General features: G+C 48.3%; 1 protein-coding gene across 1 annotated transcript in view; it reads right to left on the bottom strand.

Moving 5' to 3' along the window:
* Positions 1–337: 337 nt before the first annotated feature.
* The window catches only part of LOC139411786 (chondroitin sulfate synthase 1-like), a 116,259-nt gene continuing 89,121 nt past the window's right edge, over positions 338–27,475 (bottom strand). The window contains exon 3 of the mRNA XM_071158530.1: positions 338–4,512. Within this exon, the coding sequence (XP_071014631.1) occupies positions 2,917–4,512 (1,596 nt within the window). The 3' untranslated portion in view covers positions 338–2,916. The remainder of the gene's footprint in view (positions 4,513–27,475) is intronic.

Raw genomic sequence — 27,475 nt, forward strand, 5'->3', positions numbered from 1 at the left:
CATATGAGTATTCATATGTTAAGCAAACACTTATGCTGAGCAAATCTCTTGTCCAGGCCCATTTATGGTAGCCTGGTCCCAGATCAGTTTATGCCATCATGCCAACTCATTGTCAAGGAGTTGACATGATAGAATATACAGATCTGGGACCAGGGTACATTTATGGATCCTACTGTAATTTGTCACATTCAAGCTTTTGACAGTCATCACCAAAGTTAGTACTACTATTGTTATGTCTTGACATGTCTTGCCTGTAAAATGCAACGGTCATCATTTAAAATGGCCACATGGTCAATGAATGCCTATCTAAAACAAGTACACCACCACAACAAAAGCATTTTTGCTAAACATTTTTCATTTTATTTCTTAAATATAAAACCTTTCCCAGTTGGACAGAGCTGAATGAACAACAGAAATATAAAAAATCCCCAGAAAACCAAGACTATTATGGTAGAGCACAGTTGTCCCTCCTGCTCCAAGTGTAGCTGACCCTGTCTTCTCTTGGGCTTAAAGACTGTGTGGAGTAGAGGAGACCTTTAAACCAGGGGAGTGCTGCTGCACAGAAGACATTCTCCTAAATAGACAGCTATATGGACAGGGACCAGATAATTCATAGAATTATAATTCATTCTCAGAGTTCTACACTGAACAGAAATAGAAACGCAACATGTGAAGTGTTGGTTCCATGTTTCATGAACTGAAATAAAATATCCCAGAAATGTTCCATACTCACAAAAAGGTTACTTCCCTGTTAGTGAGCATTTCTCCTTTTCCAGATAATCCATCCACTTGACAGGTGTGGCATGTCAAGAAGCTGATTAAACAGCAGGATCATTACACATGTGTACCTTGTGCTGGGGACAATAAAAGGCCACTCTAAAATGTGCAGTTTTGTCACACAACACAATGCCACAGATATCCCAAGTTTTGGGGAACATGCAGTTGGCATGCTGACTGTTGCCATAAGCCGACTCCAACATTGTTTTAGAGAATTTGGCAGTACGCCCAATTGGCCTCACAACCGCAGACCACGTGTATGGTGTCATGTGTGCGAGTGGTTTGCTGATGTCAACATTATGAACAGAGTGCCCCATGGTGGCGATGGGATTATGGTATGGACAGGCATAAACTACGGACAACAAGCACAATTGCATTTTATCGATGGCGATTTGAATGCACAGAAATACTGTGGCGAGATCTTGAGGACCATTGTGAGGCCCATTTCTTTTAAGGTATCTTTGACCAACAGATCTGTATTCCCAGTCATGTGAAATCCGTAGATTCATTAATTAATTTAAATTGACTGATTTCTTCATATGAATTGTAACTCAGTAAAATCTTTGAAATTGTTGCATTTATATTTTTGTTCAGTATAAAATCAGATTTCATTCTAAGAGTTCTATTCTAATTCATTGTACCAATGGGTGCTGAGAAGGTTCTGGAATTCACTCCAAGGGTTCTAAAATGATTTAGAATTCCTTCCAGTTCTATGAAGGAGCACAGCATTCCCTGGCCTTCCTCTTCCTTTGTTCCTAAATCTGGATGACTAGTTTGATATAGGCCTTAGATTCCTCATGAGAGCAAAGAGCTGGAGCCAGGAAGGTGCTTCCTCACTCACTATACCTCTTCATCTTCATGTCATGTTTGTGCCTGCACCTCCTAGAAAACAACATGACACACAACACCTAAAACACACTGTGCAAAAACTCTTTGGTAATCAGATGAGTTTGAGAGAGAAACAAAAAGAAAATGGAAAAACAACAATCCAACAACAGATGGTTATACAATGTTTCTAATATACATATTCCAACAGTCAGGTAACACAGAATGGAGACTGCAAATTCAATAAATTAGACAGCGGAAGATGAATTGCAGATATTAAATCCAGCAGTTGTGTTCACAGAAGTAAATAAAAAGAAAATCTAAAATCAATTGAAAAAAACAGTGTTATTCTGTATTATAAACAAATCAAAAGGAATCAAATGGCCCTTTAGTCTTAATTCAAACTGCTTTTCATCTAAGTCAACCTTCCTTCTTCAATGATGAAATGTTTGTTCATGTCAACCTCCTGTAAACATTCACAATCAAGAGTACAGTTCCATTTAGAGCACTGCTGGTCTGTGAAGATGACAACACCCATCTTCTCCACGCACAAGACAAACGCTACACCTTTTAAAGAGCTTGTACATGCACATCACTGAGGTACACATTATATAACCCCGAATATCACCCCCCCCATACTCTCTTTATAGATCATGTAGTTCCCAGACACTTTCGCCCAAATGGGAAGAGTCTGATGGACCAACGCATCAAACCTGGCCTTCGTTAGTCAATACAGAATGACTTTGAAAAACTCCTGGTGCATTGGCTTAATCTACCAACCAATCATCTCCCATAACACGCCTCACAGTCGTGTGATTTGCTCAAATTAAATGATGACAGGTACTTGACTCAGTAGGTCACAGCCATAGAATTCTATGGTCACTCCCACTAAGGCAAACTTTGAATTGTTGAAATCCCAGGCTTATATGTGCAACAACCTGGAGACAAGGTTACTGTACAAATAACACAGAATGGTCTTTATTACTAGACTGGTAGAATAAGACATCAGAGCACATTGTTCTTGCGTCCAGAGTTATGGTAGGCTCATCCAAAGGAATATTCATCATCGAGATGCTTTATTTTTCAGCATTAATGAAAACATCTTCTACAGTCACGTTTGTCTCAGTCAGTTCAACGTTCATGTGTTTTCTTTAAAAAAAGCAGATTTCCAAAATATATCCAAGTCTTTTTTGTTTCTGTAAAAAATAAATTAGGTAGTTAAAAATGCTGCTAAGACAAATGGGAAGAGGGAAAGACACCCAGGCCTGGGGGACTCCACATACTGCTTTTGTCAGTCCTGGCCGGAGTGCTTTCTCACGCTGTCCTGAGGGATTCATTATTTGAACTCCCGACCTTCCGGAAGCCGTGGTCATTCTTCTCGAGCCACAGTTCAGCCAGCTGCTGTGTCGAGCCGTGCGACGAGGCTTTGGAGCCCAGGCACATCTTGTACTGGTTGGGCTCCAGGTTGGGGTCGCACACTACTGGATGGTGAATGTGTACGATCCCCGGGTCCGTGCTCCGGAACAACCGGATCCCTGATTGGACAAACTTGTTAAAGAGGTCCACGTCCTCCAAACCCCACCCTTGGATGGAGGTGTCAAATCCCCCGGCCCCAACCAGGTCACCTTTGTAAACACAGACAATGCCGAAGCCGTAGTGACGCCACAGACCCGTCTTGGCGGTGAACACATAGTGGTTCTCACTGGGCACCTTACCGGCGTAAACCACCTTGGGGTCGTACTGACTGAAGATGATGGGGAAGTAGGTCTGCTCCCCCAGGACCGTGTTACTCCGGCACCTCTTGAGGAAGTCGGTTGTGAAGAGCAGGTCCACGTCGCAATAGAAGAGCAGCGAGTCGTTGGAGAAGTGGGCCGAGCCCACCTCCAGAGCCAAGGCCCGGGAGAAGGAGCCCGACACGGGCTGGATCTCCATCTCGGCACGGGGGTACTTGATGTGGTACTCCCTCATCAGCTCCACCTGCTTGACCCGCTCTGTGTTGTTGTCGGTGCTGAAGAGGAGGATGAGCAGCTTGACGTTCTGGTTGGGGATCAGGCACACCCGTTCTAAATTGGTCATGAAGCGGACAAAGATGTCGTAGCGTCCGGAGAGCGGCACCAGTATGTTGACCTTAGGCTCCTTCGGCTCCTTCTGGTCCTGGCTAGAGCTGGACAGCTTGAAGGGCACGAACATCTTGAGGGAGTTGGAGAGGAAGGACAGGGAGTCAGAGTCCTGGTTGATGCTGCTGGCGAGAGCCTTGTCGTCCATCTCCTCTTCCTCTCTGAACTGGATCTGGCTGAAGGTCTGCTGGAGGTAGGCATGTCTCCTCACCGGCACCGTCATGGTCTTCCCTTTGTGCTTCTTGTAGAGGAGCAACAGGTCCAGCACGTACTCCGCCCCGTACATGGGGTTGACCCGCCGGTAGCCGTACTGGATCTCCTTGAAGTCGATCACTCGTCCCCGCGTCTTGGCGTTGGCGTTAATCATCTCCATCACCTGCATGATGATGTCATCCAGGGCCAGATGCTGGGAGGAGTCCATTCCCCGGCGGGGGGGTTGGCCGTCAGACGAGGAGAACAGGTACTTGCCCGTCAGGAACTCCCACTCCAGGACTTCCTCGCGGAGCCGAGGGTGGAACCTCATGAAGGATGGAGGCATGCCCAGCTGCAGGTCCTCTCGGCTGGGCTCGGCCGCCCCGTAGCGGCACATCTGGACGATCTCACGGTGGAGCTGGACGGTGCGGTGGCGGAGCTGGGCGATCTTGCGGCTGAGCATGTAGCTGTGCAGGCGGTACTGGTAGGGCGGGTTCTTGTTGGGGTGCAGGGTGATGGCCCGGTGGATCTTGCTATTGTGGAGGTCGCGGATGTATCCCTTCTTGTTGGGCTCGTAGTTCTCGTAGAACAGCTGCTGCATCTGCGGAGAGAAGAGAGGGAGACAACGGCTGAGGTTACATCAATAAACACAATATGGCACAATAGAACACTCATGCATTATATAGACTAGGCCCTGTGTGGGAGTGTACAAAAGCACAACGCATAGAGCGAGCTCTAGGACAGAAAACATTCTGCCCTCTAAAATGTGAAAATAGCAAAAAACAAGTTGCACAACATAGCTTGATCCCAGTTGACCCCTGTTGACCCCTCTCCGCTGCCTGTACTTGTATACTGCTCCACTGAGGATTTATTAAGGTGGATGTCTATATGAATGTAAACACCTGCAGCCCAACAGAGATGTTATTTTTAGCAGACGTCCTGCTGCTAATGCAAAGTGCAAATTAGAACAGGCTCAAGGAATGCCTTCTGGAGGTGAGCTCCGAGCTTACAGAGCCCTCAAATATTGACCAGGGAGTGGGTAAGCCTCGACGGTTCGATGAGTGTTTACTGCAAACCTGTTGAGGCTTTACAAACCTAATGTTCCCCAATCACAGGGGGCCCTGTGAGTAAACTGTGGGACAGCTGCTGAGGCCCCTATTGGCAGCGACTCAAGCGTGGCCAAGAAGGAAGGGTCTGTGTTGTTGACCAATCCAATGAAGGGAGTCCTCAGAGGTCTATTTGCGAAAGACAGACACCGCTCAGAAAAAGGCCTCCAATTTTGAGGACGGCTCTGGAATGCAGCCACAAACCCAGTCCCCTGGGGGAAAGGCAATACACAGAATCGGACAGGATCGGTATAGAGGCCAGGCCTGATAGTTTTATAAAAGCGATACCTAACTAGTGTAAGTACGGCTGGTCACAAGAACTCACTGAATAAGTCTCTTTGCTTTTCCATGGGCTCTGCCCCTGCCTTCCTGCACCTAGGAGGAGTTGGAACAACGTGGCCAACCATAAAATCAAGCAGTCTGATCAATGGAAATCTTGAGCAAACCCCAAGCTTTAGAGTGTGAGGGGTCAGGTAGGCTATTATATCAGAACCAAGGGGGCTATCGCATGGCAGCCTTACACACATTTATTTAATGAGCATATAAAATAAGATCTAGGAAAAAGATTGTTGCAGTAGTCAACCCCTACACGTGTCCATGTTTCACTGGTTCTGAGAAGTGACTGGTAAATAGCCCTCTTTGGACACCAAACCAGCAGGTGCATCTTTATATTATAAAGTGGCTTCCTCTCCATCTCTCCTTCCCATCATCTCCTTTCATACATTGGAGGAGTCAGTGACATGGAGAGGATCTCTTCTCCTTTGCTCTGAGAGGTGGCCAAATGAAGATCTGCTCTCCTTTGTTCTGAGAGGTGGCCAAATGAAGATCTCCTCTCCTTTGCTCTGAGAGGTGGCCAAATGAAGATCTCCTCTCCTTTGCTCTGAGAGGTGGCCAAATGAAGATCTCCTCTCCTTTGCTCTGAGAGGTGGCCAAATGAAGATCTCCTCTCCTTTGCTCTGAGAGGTGGCCAAAAGAAGATCTCCTCTCCTCTGCTCTGAGAGGTGGCCAAATGAAAGGAGGAAGATTAGAAGGGGCCACTTCAGAGTACTGAGACGTACCCCAGCAGGTAGGCCAAGTCAGATTGTTCTGAGTGCCCAGCTGTGAGGCAGTAGACATCAGCACTGCAGCCAGCCAGTCAGCCAGTCAGGATGTTTACCTCCCTCTCTCCCATAGCTTCCCCATCATTACCACCTCTAATGACCTGACTTTTGTCTTCCATGTCTCCTTCAGCAGTTAAGACTCATTAGAATGATTTTTCACATTCATTAAGCCTCCATACCACACCGCTCACAATCCTCACATCAGCACACTTTCATCTAATCACCCTGAATGGCTCATTTAAGAAATAAAAGGAAGAAAAATATAAATGGTAAATTATCGCTGTGAGTTTTAAGTCTTGTGTCACACACAACCACATCAAGCAGAGCTTTTGTGAAGAAGGTGGAGAACCCCAAGCTCAGTGATGGACAGAAACTAAGCGCTGAAAAGCATACCATGTGTTTTATGCCAGGTTTTAACAACCTATTGTATTCAGACCTTCTGTGTTCAAATGCTTCAAAAATCTGTGCTTCAGGCAAGCTAGATCAAACACAAAGCATTTGAAATACATCAAATACTAGTTGAACCCAGGTCTGGTTGTAGTAATCTGTTGTAATCACAACAACTGGTGGAAGAGCAGAGGCATCGGAATAGACGGCTCGGGAACAGAAGACAAAAGGTTCCCAAATATACAACCGTCTTTTCAGGCACTTAATCAGGAGGAGATCATATCTGGACACATTAAGATGACAGCTCAGTGTTGTATCATATCTGGACACATTAAGATGACAGCTCAGTGTCCTATCATATCTGGACACATTAAGATGACAGCTCAGTGTCCTATCATATCTGGACACATTAAGATGACAGCTCAGTGTCCTATCATATCTGGACACATGAAGATGACAGCTCAGTGTTGTATCATATCTGGACACATAAAGATGACAGCTCAGTGTTGTAAATGTAGAATGAGTCATGCCACCGTCTCATCTTCCCTCCCTGCTAACTCTTTATCTCCTAGCCTCCATAAAGCCAAGATGGACGCCACTCCAAACAAAGCAGAGGGAAAACAAACAGTGCTGTCAAGTCCATTACAAGAGGACAACACTATCGCAGCAGGACTAAATATCCCCCCTGAACAAACAAGTAGTCATTGTGGAGCGATTGCATTCGGAGACAGGTGATACAATTGTCTTCCTTGGACGGCGCTACTTGGGCCTAAATCAACACATTACGTCTGGACGGCAGACGTAGATATGCACTCTGGGGCGGTGTCCAAAATGGCACCCTATCCCCATGTAGTGCATTACTTTTGACCAGAACCATATGGGACCCCGGTCAAAAGTAGTGAGCTGCATAGGAAATAGTGTGCCATTTAGAACACTGGCTGGGTAAGTGACGGTTCCAGTCTGGCTCATGTCGGGGCTAGCGCTGGCTAGCGTAGGCTTCCTCTGGAGTCGTGCGTAAACTGAACGCCAGTCAAATCTGTGATGAACATACAGCATGGCCAAGGGAAACACCAACGGCAGACACCATCTATTCATAACGAATATTACAAGGGACAAGTTGTCTGAAATCACCATTAAAGGGTGAGAATAGAGCCAGGTTGGCGTACAGAAAACTTCTCAGGTGTTGGAATGTGAAGGGCTGTTGGAATGCAACTCAGAGGGAAATATATGCTCCTCTGATCAGCAACCATCAGGGGCAAGAATGTGACTGGAAAAACTCAGGCCCTAGGCAACATGCAGGTATTATTAGGTCATTAGCATTAGTTGGGGGGACAGGGAATGTAGGGAATAGGGTGTCATTACAGAAGCAGTCAGAGAATCCCACAGGGCTGTAACCCAGTCTATTGTTACCACCAGTTGAATCCCACAGGGCTGTAACCCAGTCTATTGTTACCACCAGTTGAATCCCACAGGGCTGTAACCTAGTCTATTGTTACCACCAGTTGAATCCCACAGGGCTGTAACCCAGTCTATTGCTGCCACCAGTTGAATCCCACAGGGCTGTAACCCAGTCTATTGTTACCACCAGTTGAATCCCACAGGGCTGTAACCCAGTCTATTGTTACCACCAGTTGAATCCCACAGGGCTGTAACCTAGTCTATTGTTACCACCAGTTGAATCCCACAGGGCTGTAACCCAGTCTATTGTTACCACCAGTTGAATCCCACAGGGCTGTAACCTAGTCTATTGTTACCACCAGTTGAATCCCACAGGGCTGTAACCCAGTCTATTGTTACCACCAGTTGAATCCCACAGGGCTGTAACCTAGTCTATTGCTACCACCAGTTGAATCCCACAGGGCTGTAACCTAGTCTATTGTTACCACCAGTTGAATCCCACAGGGCTGTAACCTAGTCTATTGTTACCACCAGTTGAATCCCACAGGGCTGTAACCCAGTCTATTGTTACCACCAGTTGAATCCCACAGGGCTGTAACCCAGTCTATTGTTACCACCAGTTGAATCCCACAGGGCTGTAACCCAGTCTATTGTTACCACCAGTTGAATCCCACAGGGCTGAAACCTAGTCTATTGCTACCACCAGTTGAATCCCACAGGGCTGTAACCTAGTCTATTGTTACCACCAGTTGAATCCAACAGGGCTGTAACCCAGTCTATTGTTACCACCAGTTGAATCCCACAGGGCTGTAACCCAGTCTATTGCTGCCACCAGTTGAATCCCACAGGGCTGTAACCTAGTCTATTGTTACCACCAGTTGAATCCCACAGGGCTGTAACCTAGTCTATTGCTGCTACCAGTTGAATCCCACAGGGCTGTAACCTAGTCTATTGCTGCCACCAGTTGAATCCCACAGGGCTGTAACCTAGTCTATTGTTACCACCAGTTGAATCCCACAGGGCTGTAACACAGTCTATTGTTACCACCAGTTGAATCCCACAGGGCTGTAACCCAGTCTATTCCTACCACCAGTTGAATCCCACAGGGCTGTAACCTAGTCTATTGCTGCCACCAGTTGAATCCCACAGGGCTGTAACCTAGTCTATTGCTGCCACCAGTTGAATCCCACAGGGCTGTAACCTAGTCTATTGTTACCACAAGTTGACTCCCACAGGGCTGTAACCCAGTCTATTGTTACCACCAGTTGAATCCCACAGGGCTGTAACCCAGTCTATTGCTGCCACCAGTTGAATCCCACAGGGCTGTAACCTAGTCTATTGTTACCACCAGTTGAATCCCACAGGGCTGTAACCCAGTCTATTGTTACCACCAGTTGAATCCCACAGGGCTGTAACCCAGTCTATTACTGCCACCAGTTGAATCCCACAGGGCTGTAACCTAGTCTATTGTTACCACCAGTTGAATCCCACAGGGCTGTAACCCAGTCTATTGTTACCACCAGTTGAATCCCACAGGGCTGTAACCCAGTCTATTGCTGCCACCAGTTGAATCCCACAGGGCTGTAACCTAGTCTATTGTTACCACCAGTTGAATCCCACAGGGCTGTAACCCAGTCTATTGTTACCACCAGTTGAATCCCACAGGGCTGTAACCTAGTCTATTGCTGCCACCAGTTGAATCCCACAGGGCTGTAACCTAGTCTATTGTTACCACCAGTTGAATCCCACAGGGCTGTAACCTAGTCTATTGTTACCACCAGTTGAATCCCGCAGGGCTGTAACCCAGTCTATTGTTACCACCAGTTGAATCCCACAGGGCTGTAACCTAGTCTATTGTTACCACCAGTTGAATCCCACAGGGCTGTAACCCAGTCTATTGTTACCACCAGTTGAATCCCACAGGGCTGTAACCCAGTCTATTGCTACCACCAGTTGAATCCCACAGGGCTGTAACCCAGTCTATTGCTACCACCAGTTGAATCCCACAGGGCTGTAACCCAGTCTATTGTTACCACCAGTTGAATCCCACAGGGCTATAACCTAGTCTACTGTTACCACCAGTTGAATCCCACAGGGCTGTAACCCAGTCTATTGCTGCCACCAGTTGAATCCCACAGGGCTGTAACCCAGTCTATTGTTACCACCAGTTGAATCCCACAGGGCTGTAACCTAGTCTATTGTTACCACCAGTTGAATCCCACAGGGCTGTAACCTAGTCTATTGCTGCCACCAGTTGAATCCCACAGGGCTGTAACCTAGTCTATTGTTACCACCAGTTGAATCCCACAGGGCTGTAACCCAGTCTATTGTTACCACCAGTTGAATCCCACAGGGCTGTAACCTAGTCTATTGTTACCACCAGTTGAATCCCACAGGGCTGTAACCCAGTCTATTGTTACCACCAGTTGAATCCCACAGGGCTGTAACCCAGTCTATTGTTACCACCAGTTGAATCCCACAGGGCTGTAACCCAGTCTATTGTTACCACCAGTTGAATCCCACAGGGCTGTAACCCAGTCTATTGTTACCACCAGTTGAATCCCACAGGGCTGTAACCCAGTCTATTGTTACCACCAGTTGAATCCCACAGGGCTGTAACCCAGTCTATTGTTACCACCAGTTGAATCCCACAGGGCTGTAACCCAGTCTATTGTTACCACCAGTTGAATCCCACAGGGCTGTAACCTAGTCTATTGCTGCCACCAGTTGAATCCCACAGGGATGTAACCCAGTCTATTGTTACCACCAGTTGAATCCCACAGGGCTGTAACCCAGTCTATTGTTACCACCAATTGAATCCCACAGGGCTGTAACCTAGTCTATTGTTACCACCAGTTGAATCCCACAGGGCTGTAACCTAGTCTATTGCTGCCACCAGTTGAATCCCACAGGGCTGTAACCCAGTCTATTGCTGCCACCAGTTGAATCCCACAGGGCTGTAACCCAGTCTATTGCTATCACCAGTTGAATCCCACAGGGCTGTAACCTAGTCTATTGCTACCACCAGTTGAATCCCACAGGGCTGTAACCTAGTCTATTGCTGCCACCAGTTGAATCCCACAGGGCTGTAACCCAGTCTATTGCCACCACCAGTTGAATCCCACAGGGCTGTAACCCAGTCTATTGTTACCACCAGTTGAATCCCACAGGGCTGTAACCTAGTCTATTGCTACCACCAGTTGAATCCCACAGGGCTGTAACCTAGTCTATTGCTACCACCAGTTGAATCCCACAGGGCTGTAACCTAGTCTATTGCTGCCACCAGTTGAATCCCACAGGGCTGTAACCTAGTCTATTGCTGCCACCAGTTGAATCCCACAGGGCTGTAACCCAGTCTATTGCTACCACCAGTTGAATCCCACAGGGCTGTAACCCAGTCTATTGTTACCACCAGTTGAATCCCACAGGGCTGTAATTTAGTCTATTGCTGCCACCAGTTGAATCCCACAGGGCTGTAACCCAGTCTATTGCTGCCACCAGTTGAATCCCACAGGGCTGTAACCTAGTCTATTGCTACCACCAGTTGAATCCCACAGGGCTGTAACCTAGTCTATTGCTGCTTGCTACCAGTTGAATCCCACAGGGCTGTAACCTAGTCTATTGTTACCACCAGTTGAATCCCACAGGGCTGTAACCTAGTCTATTGCTACCACCAGTTGAATCCCACAGGGCTGTAACCTAGTCTATTGTTACCACCAGTTGAATCCCACAGGGCTGTAACCTAGTCTATTGCTGCCACCAGTTGAATCCCACAGGGCTGTAACCTAGTCTATTGCTGCCACCAGTTGAATCCCACAGGGCTGTAACCCAGTCTATGGTTACCACCAGTTGAATCCCACAGGGCTGTAACCTAGTCTATTGTTACCACCAGTTGAATCCCACAGGGCTGTAACCTAGTCTATTGTTACCACCAGTTGAATCCCACAGGGCTGTAACCCAGTCTATTGCTGCCAACCGTTGAATCCCACAGGGCTGTAACCTAGTCTATTGCTACCACCAGTTGAATCCCACAGGGCTGTAACCTAGTCTATTGCTGCCACCAGTTGAATCCCACAGGGCTGTAACCTAGTCTATTGTTACCACCAGTTGAATCCCACAGGGCTGTAACCTAGTCTATTGCTACCACCAGTTGAATCCCACAGGGCTGTAACCTAGTCTATTGTTACCACCAGTTGAATCCCACAGGGCTGTAACCTAGTCTATTTTTACCACCAGTTGAATCCCACAGGGCTGTAACCTAGTCTATTGTTACCACCAGTTGAATCCCACATGGCTGTAACCTAGTCTATTGCTGCCACCAGTTGAATCCCACAGGGCTGTAACCTAGTATATTGTTACCACCAGTTGAATCCCACAGGGCTGTAACCTAGTCTATTGTTACCACCAGTTGAATCCCACAGGGCTGTAACCTAGTCTATTGCTGCCACCAGTTGAATCCCACAGGGCTGTAACCTAGTCTATTGCTGCCACCAGTTGAATCCCACAGGGCTGTAACCTAGTCTATTGCTGCCACCAGTTGAATCCCACAGGGCTGTAACCCAGTCTATGGTTACCACCAGTTGAATCCCACAGGGCTGTAACCTAGTCTATTGTTACCACCAGTTGAATCCCACAGGGCTGTAACCTAGTCTATTGTTACCACCAGTTGAATCCCACAGGGCTGTAACCTAGTCTATTGTTACCACCAGTTGAATCCCACAGGGCTGTAACCTAGTCTATTGCTACCACCAGTTGAATCCCACAGGGCTGTAACCTAGTCTATTGCTGCCACCAGTTGAATCCCACAGGGCTGTAACCTAGTCTATTGCTGCCACCAGTTGAATCCCACAGGGCTGTAACCCAGTCTATGGTTACCACCAGTTGAATCCCACAGGGCTGTAACCTAGTCTATTGTTACCACCAGTTGAATCCCACAGGGCTGTAACCTAGTCTATTGTTACCACCAGTTGAATCCCACAGGGCTGTAACCTAGTCTATTGTTACCACCAGTTGAATCCCACAGGGCTGTAACCTAGTCTATTGCTACCACCAGTTGAATCCCACAGGGCTGTAACCTAGTCTATTGTTACCACCAGTTGAATCCCACAGGGCTGTAACCTAGTCTATTTTTACCACCAGTTGAATCCCACAGGGCTGTAACCTAGTCTATTGTTACCACCAGTTGAATCCCACATGGCTGTAACCTAGTCTATTGCTGCCACCAGTTGAATCCCACAGGGCTGTAACCTAGTCTATTGTTACCACCAGTTGAATCCCACATGGCTGTAACCTAGTCTATTGCTGCCACCAGTTGAATCCCACAGGGCTGTAACCTAGTCTATTGTTACCACCAGTTGAATCCCACATGGCTGTAACCTAGTCTATTGCTGCCACCAGTTGAATCCCACAGGGCTGTAACCTAGTCTATTGTTACCACCAGTTGAATCCCACAGGGCTGTAACCCAGTCTATTGCTGCCACCAGTTGAATCCCACAGGGCTGTAACCTAGTCTATTGCTGCCACCAGTTGAATCCCACAGGGCTGTAACCTAGTCTATTGTTACCACCAGTTGAATCCCACAGGGCTGTAACCTAGTCTATTGTTACCACCAGTTGAATCCCACAGGGCTGTAACCCAGTCTATTGCTACCACCAGTTGAATCCCACAGGGCTGTAACCTAGTCTATTGCTGCCACCAGTTGAATCCCACAGGGCTGTAACCTAGTCTATTGCTGCCACCAGTTGAATCCCACAGGGCTGTAACCTAGTCTATTGTTACCACCAGTTGAATCCCACAGGGCTGTAACCTAGTCTATTGCTACCACCAGTTGAATCCCACAGGGCTGTAACCTAGTCTATTGTTACCACCAGTTGAATCCCACAGGGCTGTAACCTAGTCTATTGCTACCACCAGTTGAATCCCACAGGGCTGTAACCTAGTCTATTGTTACCACCAGTTGAATCCCACAGGGCTGTAACCTAGTCTATTGTTACCACCAGTTGAATCCCACAGGGCTGTAACCTAGTCTATTGTTACCACCAGTTGAATCCCACATGGCTGTAACCTAGTCTATTGCTGCCACCAGTTGAATCCCACAGGGCTGTAACCTAGTCTATTGTTACCACCAGTTGAATCCCACATGGCTGTAACCTAGTCTATTGCTGCCACCAGTTGAATCCCACAGGGCTGTAACCTAGTCTATTGCTGCCACCAGTTGAATCCCACAGGGCTGTAACCTAGTCTATTGTTACCACCAGTTGAATCCCACAGGGCTGTAACCTAGTCTATTGCTGCCACCAGTTGAATCCCACAGGGCTGTAACCTAGTCTATTGCTACCACCAGTTGAATCCCACAGGGCTGTAACCTAGTCTATTGCTGCCACCAGTTGAATCCCACAGGGCTGTAACCTAGTCTATTGCTGCCACCAGTTGAATCCCACAGGGCTGTAACCTAGTCTATTGCTGCCACCAGTTGAATCCCACAGGGCTGTAACCTAGTCTATTGCTGCCACCAGTTGAATCCCACAGGGCTGTAACCTAGTCTATTGTTACCACCAGTTGAATCCCACAGGGCTGTAACCTAGTCTATTGCTGCCACCAGTTGAATCCCACAGGGCTGTAACCTAGTCTATTGCTACCACCAGTTGAATCCCACAGGGCTGTAACCTAGTCTATTGCTGCCACCAGTTGAATCCCACAGGGCTGTAACCTAGTCTATTGCTGCCACCAGTTGAATCCCACAGGGCTGTAACCTAGTCTATTGTTACCACCAGTTGAATCCCACAGGGCTGTAACCTAGTCTATTGTTACCACCAGTTGAATCCCACAGGGCTGTAACCTAGTCTATTGCTGCCACCAGTTGAATCCCACAGGGCTGTAACCTAGTCTATTGTTACCACCAGTTGAATCCCACATGGCTGTAACCTAGTCTATTGCTGCCACCAGTTGAATCCCACAGGGCTGTAACCTAGTCTATTGTTACCACCAGTTGAATCCCACATGGCTGTAACCTAGTCTATTGCTGCCACCAGTTGAATCCCACAGGGCTGTAACCTAGTCTATTGCTGCCACCAGTTGAATCCCACAGGGCTGTAACCTAGTCTATTGTTACCACCAGTTGAATCCCACAGGGCTGTAACCTAGTCTATTGCTGCCACCAGTTGAATCCCACAGGGCTGTAACCTAGTCTATTGCTACCACCAGTTGAATCCCACAGGGCTGTAACCTAGTCTATTGCTGCCACCAGTTGAATCCCACAGGGCTGTAACCTAGTCTATTGCTGCCACCAGTTGAATCCCACAGGGCTGTAACCTAGTCTATTGCTGCCACCAGTTGAATCCCACAGGGCTGTAACCTAGTCTATTGCTGCCACCAGTTGAATCCCACAGGGCTGTAACCTAGTCTATTGCTGCCACCAGTTGAATCCCACAGGGCTGTAACCTAGTCTATTGCTGCCACCAGTTGAATCCCACAGGGCTGTAACCTAGTCTATTGTTACCACCAGTTGAATCCCACAGGGCTGTAACCTAGTCTAATGCTGCCACCAGTTGAATCCCACAGGGCTGTAACCTAGTCTATTGCTACCACCAGTTGAATCCCACAGGGCTGTAACCTAGTCTATTGCTGCCACCAGTTGAATCCCACAGGGCTGTAACCTAGTCTATTGCTGCCACCAGTTGAATCCCACAGGGCTGTAACCTAGTCTATTGTTACCACCAGTTGAATCCCACAGGGCTGTAACCTAGTCTATTGTTACCACCAGTTGAATCCCACAGGGCTGTAACCCAGTCTATTGCTGCCACCAGTTGAATCCCACAGGGCTGTAACCCAGTCTATTGCTGCCACCAGTTGAATCCCACAGGGCTGTAACCCAGTCTATTGTTACCACCAGTTGAATCCCACAGGGCTGTAACCTAGTCTATTGCTGCCACCAGTTGAATCCCACAGGGCTGTAACCTAGTCTATTGTTACCACCAGTTGAATCCCACAGGGCTGTAACCTAGTCTATTGTTACCACCAGTTGAATCCCACAGGGCTGTAACCTAGTCTATTGTTACCACCAGTTGAATCCCACAGGGCTGTAACCCTAGTCTATTGTTACCACCAGTTGAATCCCACAGGGCTGTAACCTAGTCTATTGTTACCACCAGTTGAATCCCACAGGGCTGTAACCCAGTCTATTGTTACCACCAGTTGAATCCCACAGGGCTGTAACCCAGTCTATTGCTACCACCAGTTGAATCCCACAGGGCTGTAACCCAGTCTATTGCTACCACCAGTTGAATCCCACAGGGCTGTAACCCAGTCTATTGCTACCACCAGTTGAATCCCACAGGGCTGTAACCCAGTCTATTGTTACCACCAGTTGAATCCCACAGGGCTGTAACCTAGTCTATTGTTACCACCAGTTGAATCCCACAGGGCTGTAACCCAGTCTATTGCTGCCACCAGTTGAATCCCACAGGGCTGTAACCCAGTCTATTGTTACCACCAGTTGAATCCCACAGGGCTGTAACCTAGTCTATTGTTACCACCAGTTGAATCCCACAGGGCTGTAACCTAGTCTATTGCTGCCACCAGTTGAATCCCACAGGGCTGTAACCTAGTCTATTGTTACCACCAGTTGAATCCCACAGGGCTGTAACCCAGTCTATTGTTACCACCAGTTGAATCCCACAGGGCTGTAACCTAGTCTATTGTTACCACCAGTTGAATCCCACAGGGCTGTAACCCAGTCTATTGTTACCACCAGTTGAATCCCACAGGGCTGTAACCCAGTCTATTGTTACCACCAGTTGAATCCCACAGGGCTGTAACCCAGTCTATTGTTACCACCAGTTGAATCCCACAGGGCTGTAACCCAGTCTATTGTTACCACCAGTTGAATCCCACAGGGCTGTAACCCAGTCTATTGTTACCACCAGTTGAATCCCACAGGGCTGTAACCCAGTCTATTGTTACCACCAGTTGAATCCCACAGGGCTGTAACCCAGTCTATTGTTACCACCAGTTGAATCCCACAGGGCTGTAACCTAGTCTATTGCTGCCACCAGTTGAATCCCACAGGGCTGTAACCCAGTCTATTGTTACCACCAGTTGAATCCCACAGGGCTGTAACCCAGTCTATTGTTACCACCAGTTGAATCCCACAGGGCTGTAACCTAGTCTATTGTTACCACCAGTTGAATCCCACAGGGCTGTAACCTAGTCTATTGCTACCACCAGTTGAATCCCACAGGGCTGTAACCCAGTCTATTGCTGCCACCAGTTGAATCCCACAGGGCTGTAACCCTAGTCTATTGCTATCACCAGTTGAATCCCACAGGGCTGTAACCTAGTCTATTGCTACCACCAGTTGAATCCCACAGGGCTGTAACCTAGTCTATTGCTGCCACCAGTTGAATCCCACAGGGCTGTAACCCAGTCTATTGCCACCACCAGTTGAATCCCACAGGGCTGTAACCCAGTCTATTGTTACCACCAGTTGAATCCCACAGGGCTGTAACCTAGTCTATTGCTACCACCAGTTGAATCCCACAGGGCTGTAACCTAGTCTATTGCTACCACCAGTTGAATCCCACAGGGCTGTAACCTAGTCTATTGCTGCCACCAGTTGAATCCCACAGGGCTGTAACCTAGTCTATTGCTGCCACCAGTTGAATCCCACAGGGCTGTAACCCAGTCTATTGCTACCACCAGTTGAATCCCACAGGGCTGTAACCCAGTCTATTGTTACCACCAGTTGAATCCCACAGGGCTGTAATTTAGTCTATTGCTGCCACCAGTTGAATCCCACAGGGCTGTAACCCAGTCTATTGCTGCCACCAGTTGAATCCCACAGGGCTGTAACCTAGTCTATTGCTACCACCAGTTGAATCCCACAGGGCTGTAACCTAGTCTATTGCTTGCCACCAGTTGAATCCCACAGGGCTGTAACCTAGTCTATTGTTACCACCAGTTGAATCCCACAGGGCTGTAACCTAGTCTATTGCTACCACCAGTTGAATCCCACAGGGCTGTAACCTAGTCTATTGTTACCACCAGTTGAATCCCACAGGGCTGTAACCTAGTCTATTGCTGCCACCAGTTGAATCCCACAGGGCTGTAACCTAGTCTATTGCTGCCACCAGTTGAATCCCACAGGGCTGTAACCCAGTCTATTGTTACCACCAGTTGAATCCCACAGGGCTGTAACCTAGTCTATTGTTACCACCAGTTGAATCCCACAGGGCTGTAACCTAGTCTATTGTTACCACCAGTTGAATCCCACAGGGCTGTAACCTAGTCTATTGTTACCACCAGTTGAATCCCACAGGGCTGTAACCTAGTCTATTGCTACCACCAGTTGAATCCCACAGGGCTGTAACCCAGTCTATTGCTGCCACCAGTTGAATCCCACAGGGCTGTAACCTAGTCTATTGCTACCACCAGTTGAATCCCACAGGGCTGTAACCTAGTCTATTGCTGCCACCAGTTGAATCCCACAGGGCTGTAACCTAGTCTATTGTTACCACCAGTTGAATCCCACAGGGCTGTAACCTAGTCTATTGCTACCACCAGTTGAATCCCACAGGGCTGTAACCTAGTCTATTGTTACCACCAGTTGAATCCCACAGGGCTGTAACCTAGTCTATTTTTACCACCAGTTGAATCCCACAGGGCTGTAACCTAGTCTATTGTTACCACCAGTTGAATCCCACAGGGCTGTAACCTAGTCTATTGCTGCCACCAGTTGAATCCCACAGGGCTGTAACCTAGTCTATTGTTACCACCAGTTGAATCCCACATGGCTGTAACCTAGTCTATTGCTGCCACCAGTTGAATCCCACAGGGCTGTAACCTAGTCTATTGTTACCACCAGTTGAATCCCACAGGGCTGTAACCTAGTCTATTGCTGCCACCAGTTGAATCCCACAGGGCTGTAACCTAGTCTATTGCTGCCACCAGTTGAATCCCACAGGGCTGTAACCTAGTCTATTGCTGCCACCAGTTGAATCCCACAGGGCTGTAACCCAGTCTATGGTTACCACCAGTTGAATCCCACAGGGCTGTAACCTAGTCTATTGTTACCACCAGTTGAATCCCACAGGGCTGTAACCTAGTCTATTGTTACCACCAGTTGAATCCCACAGGGCTGTAACCTAGTCTATTGTTACCACCAGTTGAATCCCACAGGGCTGTAACCTAGTCTATTGCTACCACCAGTTGAATCCCACAGGGCTGTAACCTAGTCTATTGTTACCACCAGTTGAATCCCACAGGGCTGTAACCTAGTCTATTTTTACCACCAGTTGAATCCCACAGGGCTGTAACCTAGTCTATTGTTACCACCAGTTGAATCCCACAGGGCTGTAACCTAGTCTATTGCTGCCACCAGTTGAATCCCACAGGGCTGTAACCTAGTCTATTGTTACCACCAGTTGAATCCCACAGGGCTGTAACCTAGTCTATTGCTGCCACCAGTTGAATCCCACAGGGCTGTAACCTAGTCTATTGTACCACCAGTTGAATCCCACAGGGCTGTAACCTACCACCAGTTGAATCCCACAGGGCTGTAACCTAGTCTATTGTTACCACCAGTTGAATCCCACAGGGCTGTAACCTAGTCTATTGTTACCACCAGTTGAATCCCACAGGGCTGTAACCTAGTCTATTGCTACCACCAGTTGAATCCCACAGGGCTGTAACCTAGTCTATTGTTACCACCAGTTGAATCCCACAGGGCTGTAACCTAGTCTATTGCTGCCACCAGTTGAATCCCACAGGGCTGTAACCTAGTCTATTGTTACCACCAGTTGAATCCCACAGGGCTGTAACCTAGTCTATTGTTACCACCAGTTGAATCCCACAGGGCTGTAACCTAGTCTATTGTTACCACCAGTTGAATCCCACAGGGCTGTAACCTAGTCTATTGTTACCACCAGTTGAATCCCACAGGGCTGTAACCTAGTCTATTGCTACCACCAGTTGAATCCCACAGGGCTGTAACCTAGTCTATTGCTGCCACCAGTTGAATCCCACAGGGCTGTAACCTAGTCTATTGCTGCCACCAGTTGAATCCCACAGGGCTGTAACCTAGTCTATTGTTACCACCAGTTGAATCCCACAGGGCTGTAACCTAGTCTATTGCTGCCACCAGTTGAATCCCACAGGGCTGTAACCTAGTCTATTGTTACCACCAGTTGAATCCCACAGGGCTGTAACCTAGTCTATTGCTACCACCAGTTGAATCCCACAGGGCTGTAACCTAGTCTATTGTTACCACCAGTTGAATCCCACAGGGCTGTAACCTAGTCTATTGTTACCACCAGTTGAATCCCACAGGGCTGTAACCTAGTCTATTGTTACCACCAGTTGAATCCCACAGGGCTGTAACCTAGTCTATTGCTGCCACCAGTTGAATCCCACAGGGCTGTAACCTAGTCTATTGCTACCACCAGTTGAATCCCACAGGGCTGTAACCTAGTCTATTGCTGCCACCAGTTGAATCCCACAGGGCTGTAACCTAGTCTATTGCTGCCACCAGTTGAATCCCACAGGGCTGTAACCTAGTCTATTGTTACCACCAGTTGAATCCCACAGGGCTGTAACCTAGTCTATTGCTGCCACCAGTTGAATCCCACAGGGCTGTAACCTAGTCTATTGCTACCACCAGTTGAATCCCACAGGGCTGTAACCTAGTCTATTGCTGCCACCAGTTGAATCCCACAGGGCTGTAACCTAGTCTATTGCTGCCACCAGTTGAATCCCACAGGGCTGTAACCTAGTCTATTGCTGCCACCAGTTGAATCCCACAGGGCTGTAACCTAGTCTATTGCTGCCACCAGTTGAATCCCACATGGCTGTAACCTAGTCTATTGCTGCCACCAGTTGAATCCCACAGGGCTGTAACCTAGTGCCACCTCCCACAGGGCTGTTGCTGCTGCCACCAGTTGAATCCCACAGGGCTGTAACCTAGTCTATTGTTTCCACCAGTTGAATCCCACAGGGCTGTAACCTAGTCTATTGCTGCCACCAGTTGAATCCCACAGGGCTGTAACCTAGTCTATTGCTACCACCAGTTGAATCCCACAGGGCTGTAACCTAGTCTATTGCTGCCACCAGTTGAATCCCACAGGGCTGTAACCTAGTCTATTGCTGCCACCAGTTGAATCCCACAGGGCTGTAACCTAGTCTATTGTTACCACCAGTTGAATCCCACAGGGCTGTAACCTAGTCTATTGTTACCACCAGTTGAATCCCACAGGGCTGTAACCCTAGTCTATTGCTGCCACCAGTTGAATCCCACAGGGCTGTAACCTAGTCTATTGCTGCCACCAGTTGAATCCCACAGGGCTGTAACCTAGTCTATTGCTACCACCAGTTGAATCCCACAGGGCTGTAACCTAGTCTATTGCTGCCACCAGTTGAATCCCACAGGGCTGTAACCTAGTCTATTGCTGCCACCAGTTGAATCCCACAGGGCTGTAACCTAGTCTATTGCTGCCACCAGTTGAATCCCACAGGGCTGTAACCTAGTCTATTGCTGCCACCAGTTGAATCCCACATGGCTGTAACCTAGTCTATTGCTGCCACCAGTTGAATCCCACAGGGCTGTAACCTAGTCTATTGCTGCTACCAGTTGAATCCCACAGGGCTGTAACCTAGTCTATTGCTGCCACCAGTTGAATCCCACAGAGCTGTAACCTAGTCTATTGCTGCCACCAGTTGAATCCCACAGAGCTGTAACCTAGTCTATTGCTACCACCAGTTGAATCCCACATGGCTGTAACCTAGTCTATTGCTGCCACTAGTTGAATCCCACAGGGCTGTAACCTAGTCTATTGTTACCACCAGTTGAATCCCACATGGCTGTAACCTAGTCTATTGCTGCCACCAGTTGAATCCCACAGGGCTGTAACCTAGTCTATTGCTGCCACCAGTTGAATCCCACAGGGCTGTAACCTAGTCTATTGTTACCACCAGTTGAATCCCACAGGGCTGTAACCTAGTCTATTGCTGCCACCAGTTGAATCCCACAGGGCTGTAACCTAGTCTATTGTTACCACCAGTTGAATCCCACAGGGCTGTAACCTAGTCTATTGTTACCACCAGTTGAATCCCACAGGGCTGTAACCTAGTCTATTGCTACCACCAGTTGAATCCCACAGGGCTGTAACCTAGTCTATTGTTACCACCAGTTGAATCCCACAGGGCTGTAACCTAGTCTATTTTTACCACCAGTTGAATCCCACAGGGCTGTAACCTAGTCTATTGTTACCACCAGTTGAATCCCACAGGGCTGTAACCTAGTCTATTGCTGCCACCAGTTGAATCCCACAGGGCTGTAACCTAGTCTATTGTTACCACCAGTTGAATCCCACAGGGCTGTAACCTAGTCTATTGTTACCACCAGTTGAATCCCACAGGGCTGTAACCCAGTCTATTGCTACCACCAGTTGAATCCCACAGGGCTGTAACCTAGTCTATTGCTGCCACCAGTTGAATCCCACAGGGCTGTAACCTAGTCTATTGCTGCCACCAGTTGAATCCCACAGGGCTGTAACCTAGTCTATTGTTACCACCAGTTGAATCCCACAGGGCTGTAACCTAGTCTATTGCTGCCACCAGTTGAATCCCACAGGGCTGTAACCTAGTCTATTGTTACCACCAGTTGAATCCCACAGGGCTGTAACCTAGTCTATTGCTACCACCAGTTGAATCCCACAGGGCTGTAACCTAGTCTATTGTTACCACCAGTTGAATCCCACAGGGCTGTAACCTAGTCTATTGTTACCACCAGTTGAATCCCACAGGGCTGTAACCTAGTCTATTGTTACCACCAGTTGAATCCCACATGGCTGTAACCTAGTCTATTGCTGCCACTAGTTGAATCCCACAGGGCTGTAACCTAGTCTATTGTTACCACCAGTTGAATCCCACATGGCTGTAACCTAGTCTATTGCTGCCACCAGTTGAATCCCACAGGGCTGTAACCTAGTCTATTGCTGCCACCAGTTGAATCCCACAGGGCTGTAACCTAGTCTATTGTTACCACCAGTTGAATCCCACAGGGCTGTAACCTAGTCTATTGCTGCCACCAGTTGAATCCCACAGGGCTGTAACCTAGTCTATTTCTACCACCAGTTGAATCCCACAGGGCTGTAACCTAGTCTATTGCTGCCACCAGTTGAATCCCACAGGGCTGTAACCTAGTCTATTGCTGCCACCAGTTGAATCCCACAGGGCTGTAACCTAGTCTATTGCTGCCACCAGTTGAATCCCACAGGGCTGTAACCTAGTCTATTGCTGCCACCAGTTGAATCCCACATGGCTGTAACCTAGTCTATTGCTGCCACCAGTTGAATCCCACAGGGCTGTAACCTAGTCTATTGCTGCTACCAGTTGAATCCCACAGGGCTGTAACCTAGTCTATTGTTACCACCAGTTGAATCCCACAGGGCTGTAACCTAGTCTAATGCTGCCACCAGTTGAATCCCACAGGGCTGTAACCTAGTCTATTGCTACCACCAGTTGAATCCCACAGGGCTGTAACCTAGTCTATTGCTGCCACCAGTTGAATCCCACAGGGCTGTAACCTAGTCTATTGTTACCACCAGTTGAATCCCACAGGGCTGTAACCTAGTCTATTGTTACCACCAGTTGAATCCCACAGGGCTGTAACCCAGTCTATTGCTGCCACCAGTTGAATCCCACAGGGCTGTAACCCAGTCTATTGCTGCCACCAGTTGAATCCCACAGGGCTGTAACCTAGTCTATTGCTACCACCAGTTGAATCCCACAGGGCTGTAACCTAGTCTATTGCTGCCACCAGTTGAATCCCACAGGGCTGTAACCTAGTCTATTGCTGCCACCAGTTGAATCCCACAGGGCTGTAACCTAGTCTATTGCTGCCACCAGTTGAATCCCACATGGCTGTAACCTAGTCTATTGCTGCCACCAGTTGAATCCCACAGGGCTGTAACCTAGTCTATTGCTGCTACCAGTTGAATCCCACAGGGCTGTAACCTAGTCTATTGCTGCCACCAGTTGAATCCCACAGAGCTGTAACCTAGTCTATTGCTGCCACCAGTTGAATCCCACAGAGCTGTAACCTAGTCTATTGCTACCACCAGTTGAATCCCACAGGGCTGTAACCTAGTCTATTGTTACCACCAGTTGAATCCCACATGGCTGTAACCTAGTCTATTGCTGCCACTAGTTGAATCCCACAGGGCTGTAACCTAGTCTATTGTTACCACCAGTTGAATCCCACATGGCTGTAACCTAGTCTATTGCTGCCACCAGTTGAATCCCACAGGGCTGTAACCTAGTCTATTGCTGCCACCAGTTGAATCCCACAGGGCTGTAACCTAGTCTATTGTTACCACCAGTTGAATCCCACAGGGCTGTAACCTAGTCTATTGCTGCCACCAGTTGAATCCCACAGGGCTGTAACCTAGTCTATTGCTGCCACCAGTTGAATCCCACAGGGCTGTAACCTAGTCTATTGCTGCCACCAGTTGAATCCCACAGGGCTGTAACCTAGTCTATTGCTGCCACCAGTTGAATCCCACATGGCTGTAACCTAGTCTATTGCTGCCACCAGTTGAATCCCACAGGGCTGTAACCTAGTCTATTGCTGCCACCAGTTGAATCCCACAGGGCTGTAACCTAGTCTATTGTTACCACCAGTTGAATCCCACAGGGCTGTAACCTAGTCTATTGTTACCACCAGTTGAATCCCACAGGGCTGTAACCCAGTCTATTGCTGCCACCAGTTGAATCCCACAGGGCTGTAACCCAGTCTATTGCTGCCACCAGTTGAATCCCACAGGGCTGTAACCTAGTCTATTGCTACCACCAGTTGAATCCCACAGGGCTGTAACCTAGTCTATTGCTGCCACCAGTTGAATCCCACAGGGCTGTAACCTAGTCTATTGCTGCCACCAGTTGAATCCCACAGGGCTGTAACCTAGTCTATTGCTGCCACCAGTTGAATCCCACAGGGCTGTAACCTAGTCTATTGCTGCCACCAGTTGAATCCCACATGGCTGTAACCTAGTCTATTGCTGCCACCAGTTGAATCCCACAGGGCTGTAACCGAGTCTATTGCTGCTACCAGTTGAATCCCACAGGGCTGTAACCTAGTCTATTGCTGCCACCAGTTGAATCCCACAGAGCTGTAACCTAGTCTATTGCTGCCACCAGTTGAATCCCACAGAGCTGAAACCTAGTCTATTGCTACCACCAGTTGAATCCCACAGGGCTGTAACCTAGTCTATTGCTGCCACCAGTTGAATCCCACATGGCTGTAACCTAGTCTATTGCTGCCACCAGTTGAATCCCACAGGGCTGTAACCTAGTCTATTGCTGCTACCAGTTGAATCCCACAGGGCTGTAACCTAGTCTATTGCTGCTACCAGTTGAATCCCACAGGGCTGTAACCCAGTCTATTGCTACCACCAGTTGAATCCCACAGGGCTGTAACCTAGTCTATTGCTGCTACCAGTTGAATCCCACAGGGCTGTAACCTAGTCTATTGCTACCACCAGTTGAATCCCACAGGGCTGTAACCCAGTCTATTGCTACCACCAGTTGAATCCCACAGGGCTGTAACCTAGTCTATTGCTGCCACCAGTTGAATCCCACAGGGCTGTAACCTAGTCTATTGCTGCTACCAGTTGAATCCCACAGGGCTGTAACCTAGTCTATTGCTACCACCAGTTGAATCCCACAGGGCTGTAACCCAGTCTATTGCTGCCACCAGTTGAATCCCACAGGGCTGTAACCTAGTCTATTGCTGCCACCAGTTGAATCCCACAGGGCTGTAACCTAGTCTATTGCTGCCACCAGTTGAATCCCACAGGGCTGTAACCTAGTCTATTGTTACCACCAGTTGAATCCCACATGGCTGTAACCTAGTCTATTGCTGCCACCAGTTGAATCCCACAGGGCTGTAACCTAGTCTATTGCTGCCACCAGTTGAATCCCACAGGGCTGTAACCTAGTCTATTGTTACCACCAGTTGAATCCCACAGGGCTGTAACCTAGTCTATTGCTGCCACCAGTTGAATCCCACAGGGCTGTAACCTAGTCTATTGCTGCCACCAGTTGAATCCCACAGGGCTGTAACCTAGTCTATTGCTGCCACCAGTTGAATCCCACAGGGCTGTAACCTAGTCTATTGCTGCCACCAGTTGAATCCCACAGGGCTGTAACCTAGTCTATTGCTGCCACCAGTTGAATCCCACAGGGCTGTAACCTAGTCTATTGCTGCCACCAGTCCCACAGGGCTGTAACCTAGTCTATTGCTGCCACCATCCCACAGGGCTGTAACCTAGTCTATTGCTGCCACCAGTTGAATCCCACAGGGCTGTAACCTAGTCTATTGTTACCACCAGTTGAATCCCACAGGGCTGTAACCTAGTCTATTGCTGCCACCAGTTGAATCCCACAGGGCTGTAACCTAGTCTATTGCTGCCACCAGTTGAATCCCACAGGGCTGTAACCTAGTCTATTGTTACCACCAGTTGAATCCCACAGGGCTGTAACCTAGTCTATTGTTACCACCAGTTGAATCCCACAGGGCTGTAACCTAGTCTATTGCTGCCACCAGTTGAATCCCACAGGGCTGTAACCTAGTCTATTGCTGCCACCAGTTGAATCCCACAGGGCTGTAACCTAGTCTATTGTTACCACCAGTTGAATCCCACAGGGCTGTAACCTAGTCTATTGCTGCCACCAGTTGAATCCCACAGGGCTGTAACCTAGTCTATTGCTGCCACCAGTTGAATCCCACAGGGCTGTAACCTAGTCTATTGTTACCACCAGTTGAATCCCACAGGGCTGTAACCTAGTCTATTGCTGCCACCAGTTGAATCCCACAGGGCTGTAACCTAGTCTATTGCTGCCACCAGTTGAATCCCACATGGCTGTAACCTAGTCTATTGCTGCCACCAGTTGAATCCCACAGGGCTGTAACCTAGTCTATTGCTGCTACCAGTTGAATCCCACAGGGCTGTAACCTAGTCTATTGTTACCACCAGTTGAATCCCACAGGGCTGTAACCCAGTCTATTGCTGCCACCAGTTGAATCCCACAGGGCTGTAACCTAGTCTATTGCTGCCACCAGTTGAATCCCACAGGGCTGTAACCCAGTCTATTGTTACCACCAGTTGAATCCCACAGGGCTGTAACCTAGTCTATTGCTGCTACCAGTTGAATCCCACAGGGCTGTAACCTAGTCTATTGCTGCCACCAGTTGAATCCCACAGGGCTGTAACCCAGTCTATTGTTACCACCAGTTGAATCCCACAGGGCTGTAACCTAGTCTATTGCTGCTACCAGTTGAATCCCACAGGGCTGTAACCTAGTCTATTGCTGCCACCAGTTGAATCCCACAGGGCTGTAACCTAGTCTATTGCTGCCACCAGTTGAATCCCACAGGGCTGTAACCTAGTCTATTGCTGCCACCAGTTGAATCCCACAGGGCTGTAACCTAGTCTATTGTTACCACCAGTTGAATCCCACAGGGCTGTAACCTAGTCTATTGCTGCCACCAGTTGAATCCCACAGGGCTGTAACCTAGTCT

The sequence above is a fragment of the Oncorhynchus clarkii genome, chromosome 6 (assembly GCF_045791955.1).
Source record: "Oncorhynchus clarkii lewisi isolate Uvic-CL-2024 chromosome 6, UVic_Ocla_1.0, whole genome shotgun sequence".
NCBI lineage: Eukaryota > Metazoa > Chordata > Actinopteri > Salmoniformes > Salmonidae > Oncorhynchus > Oncorhynchus clarkii.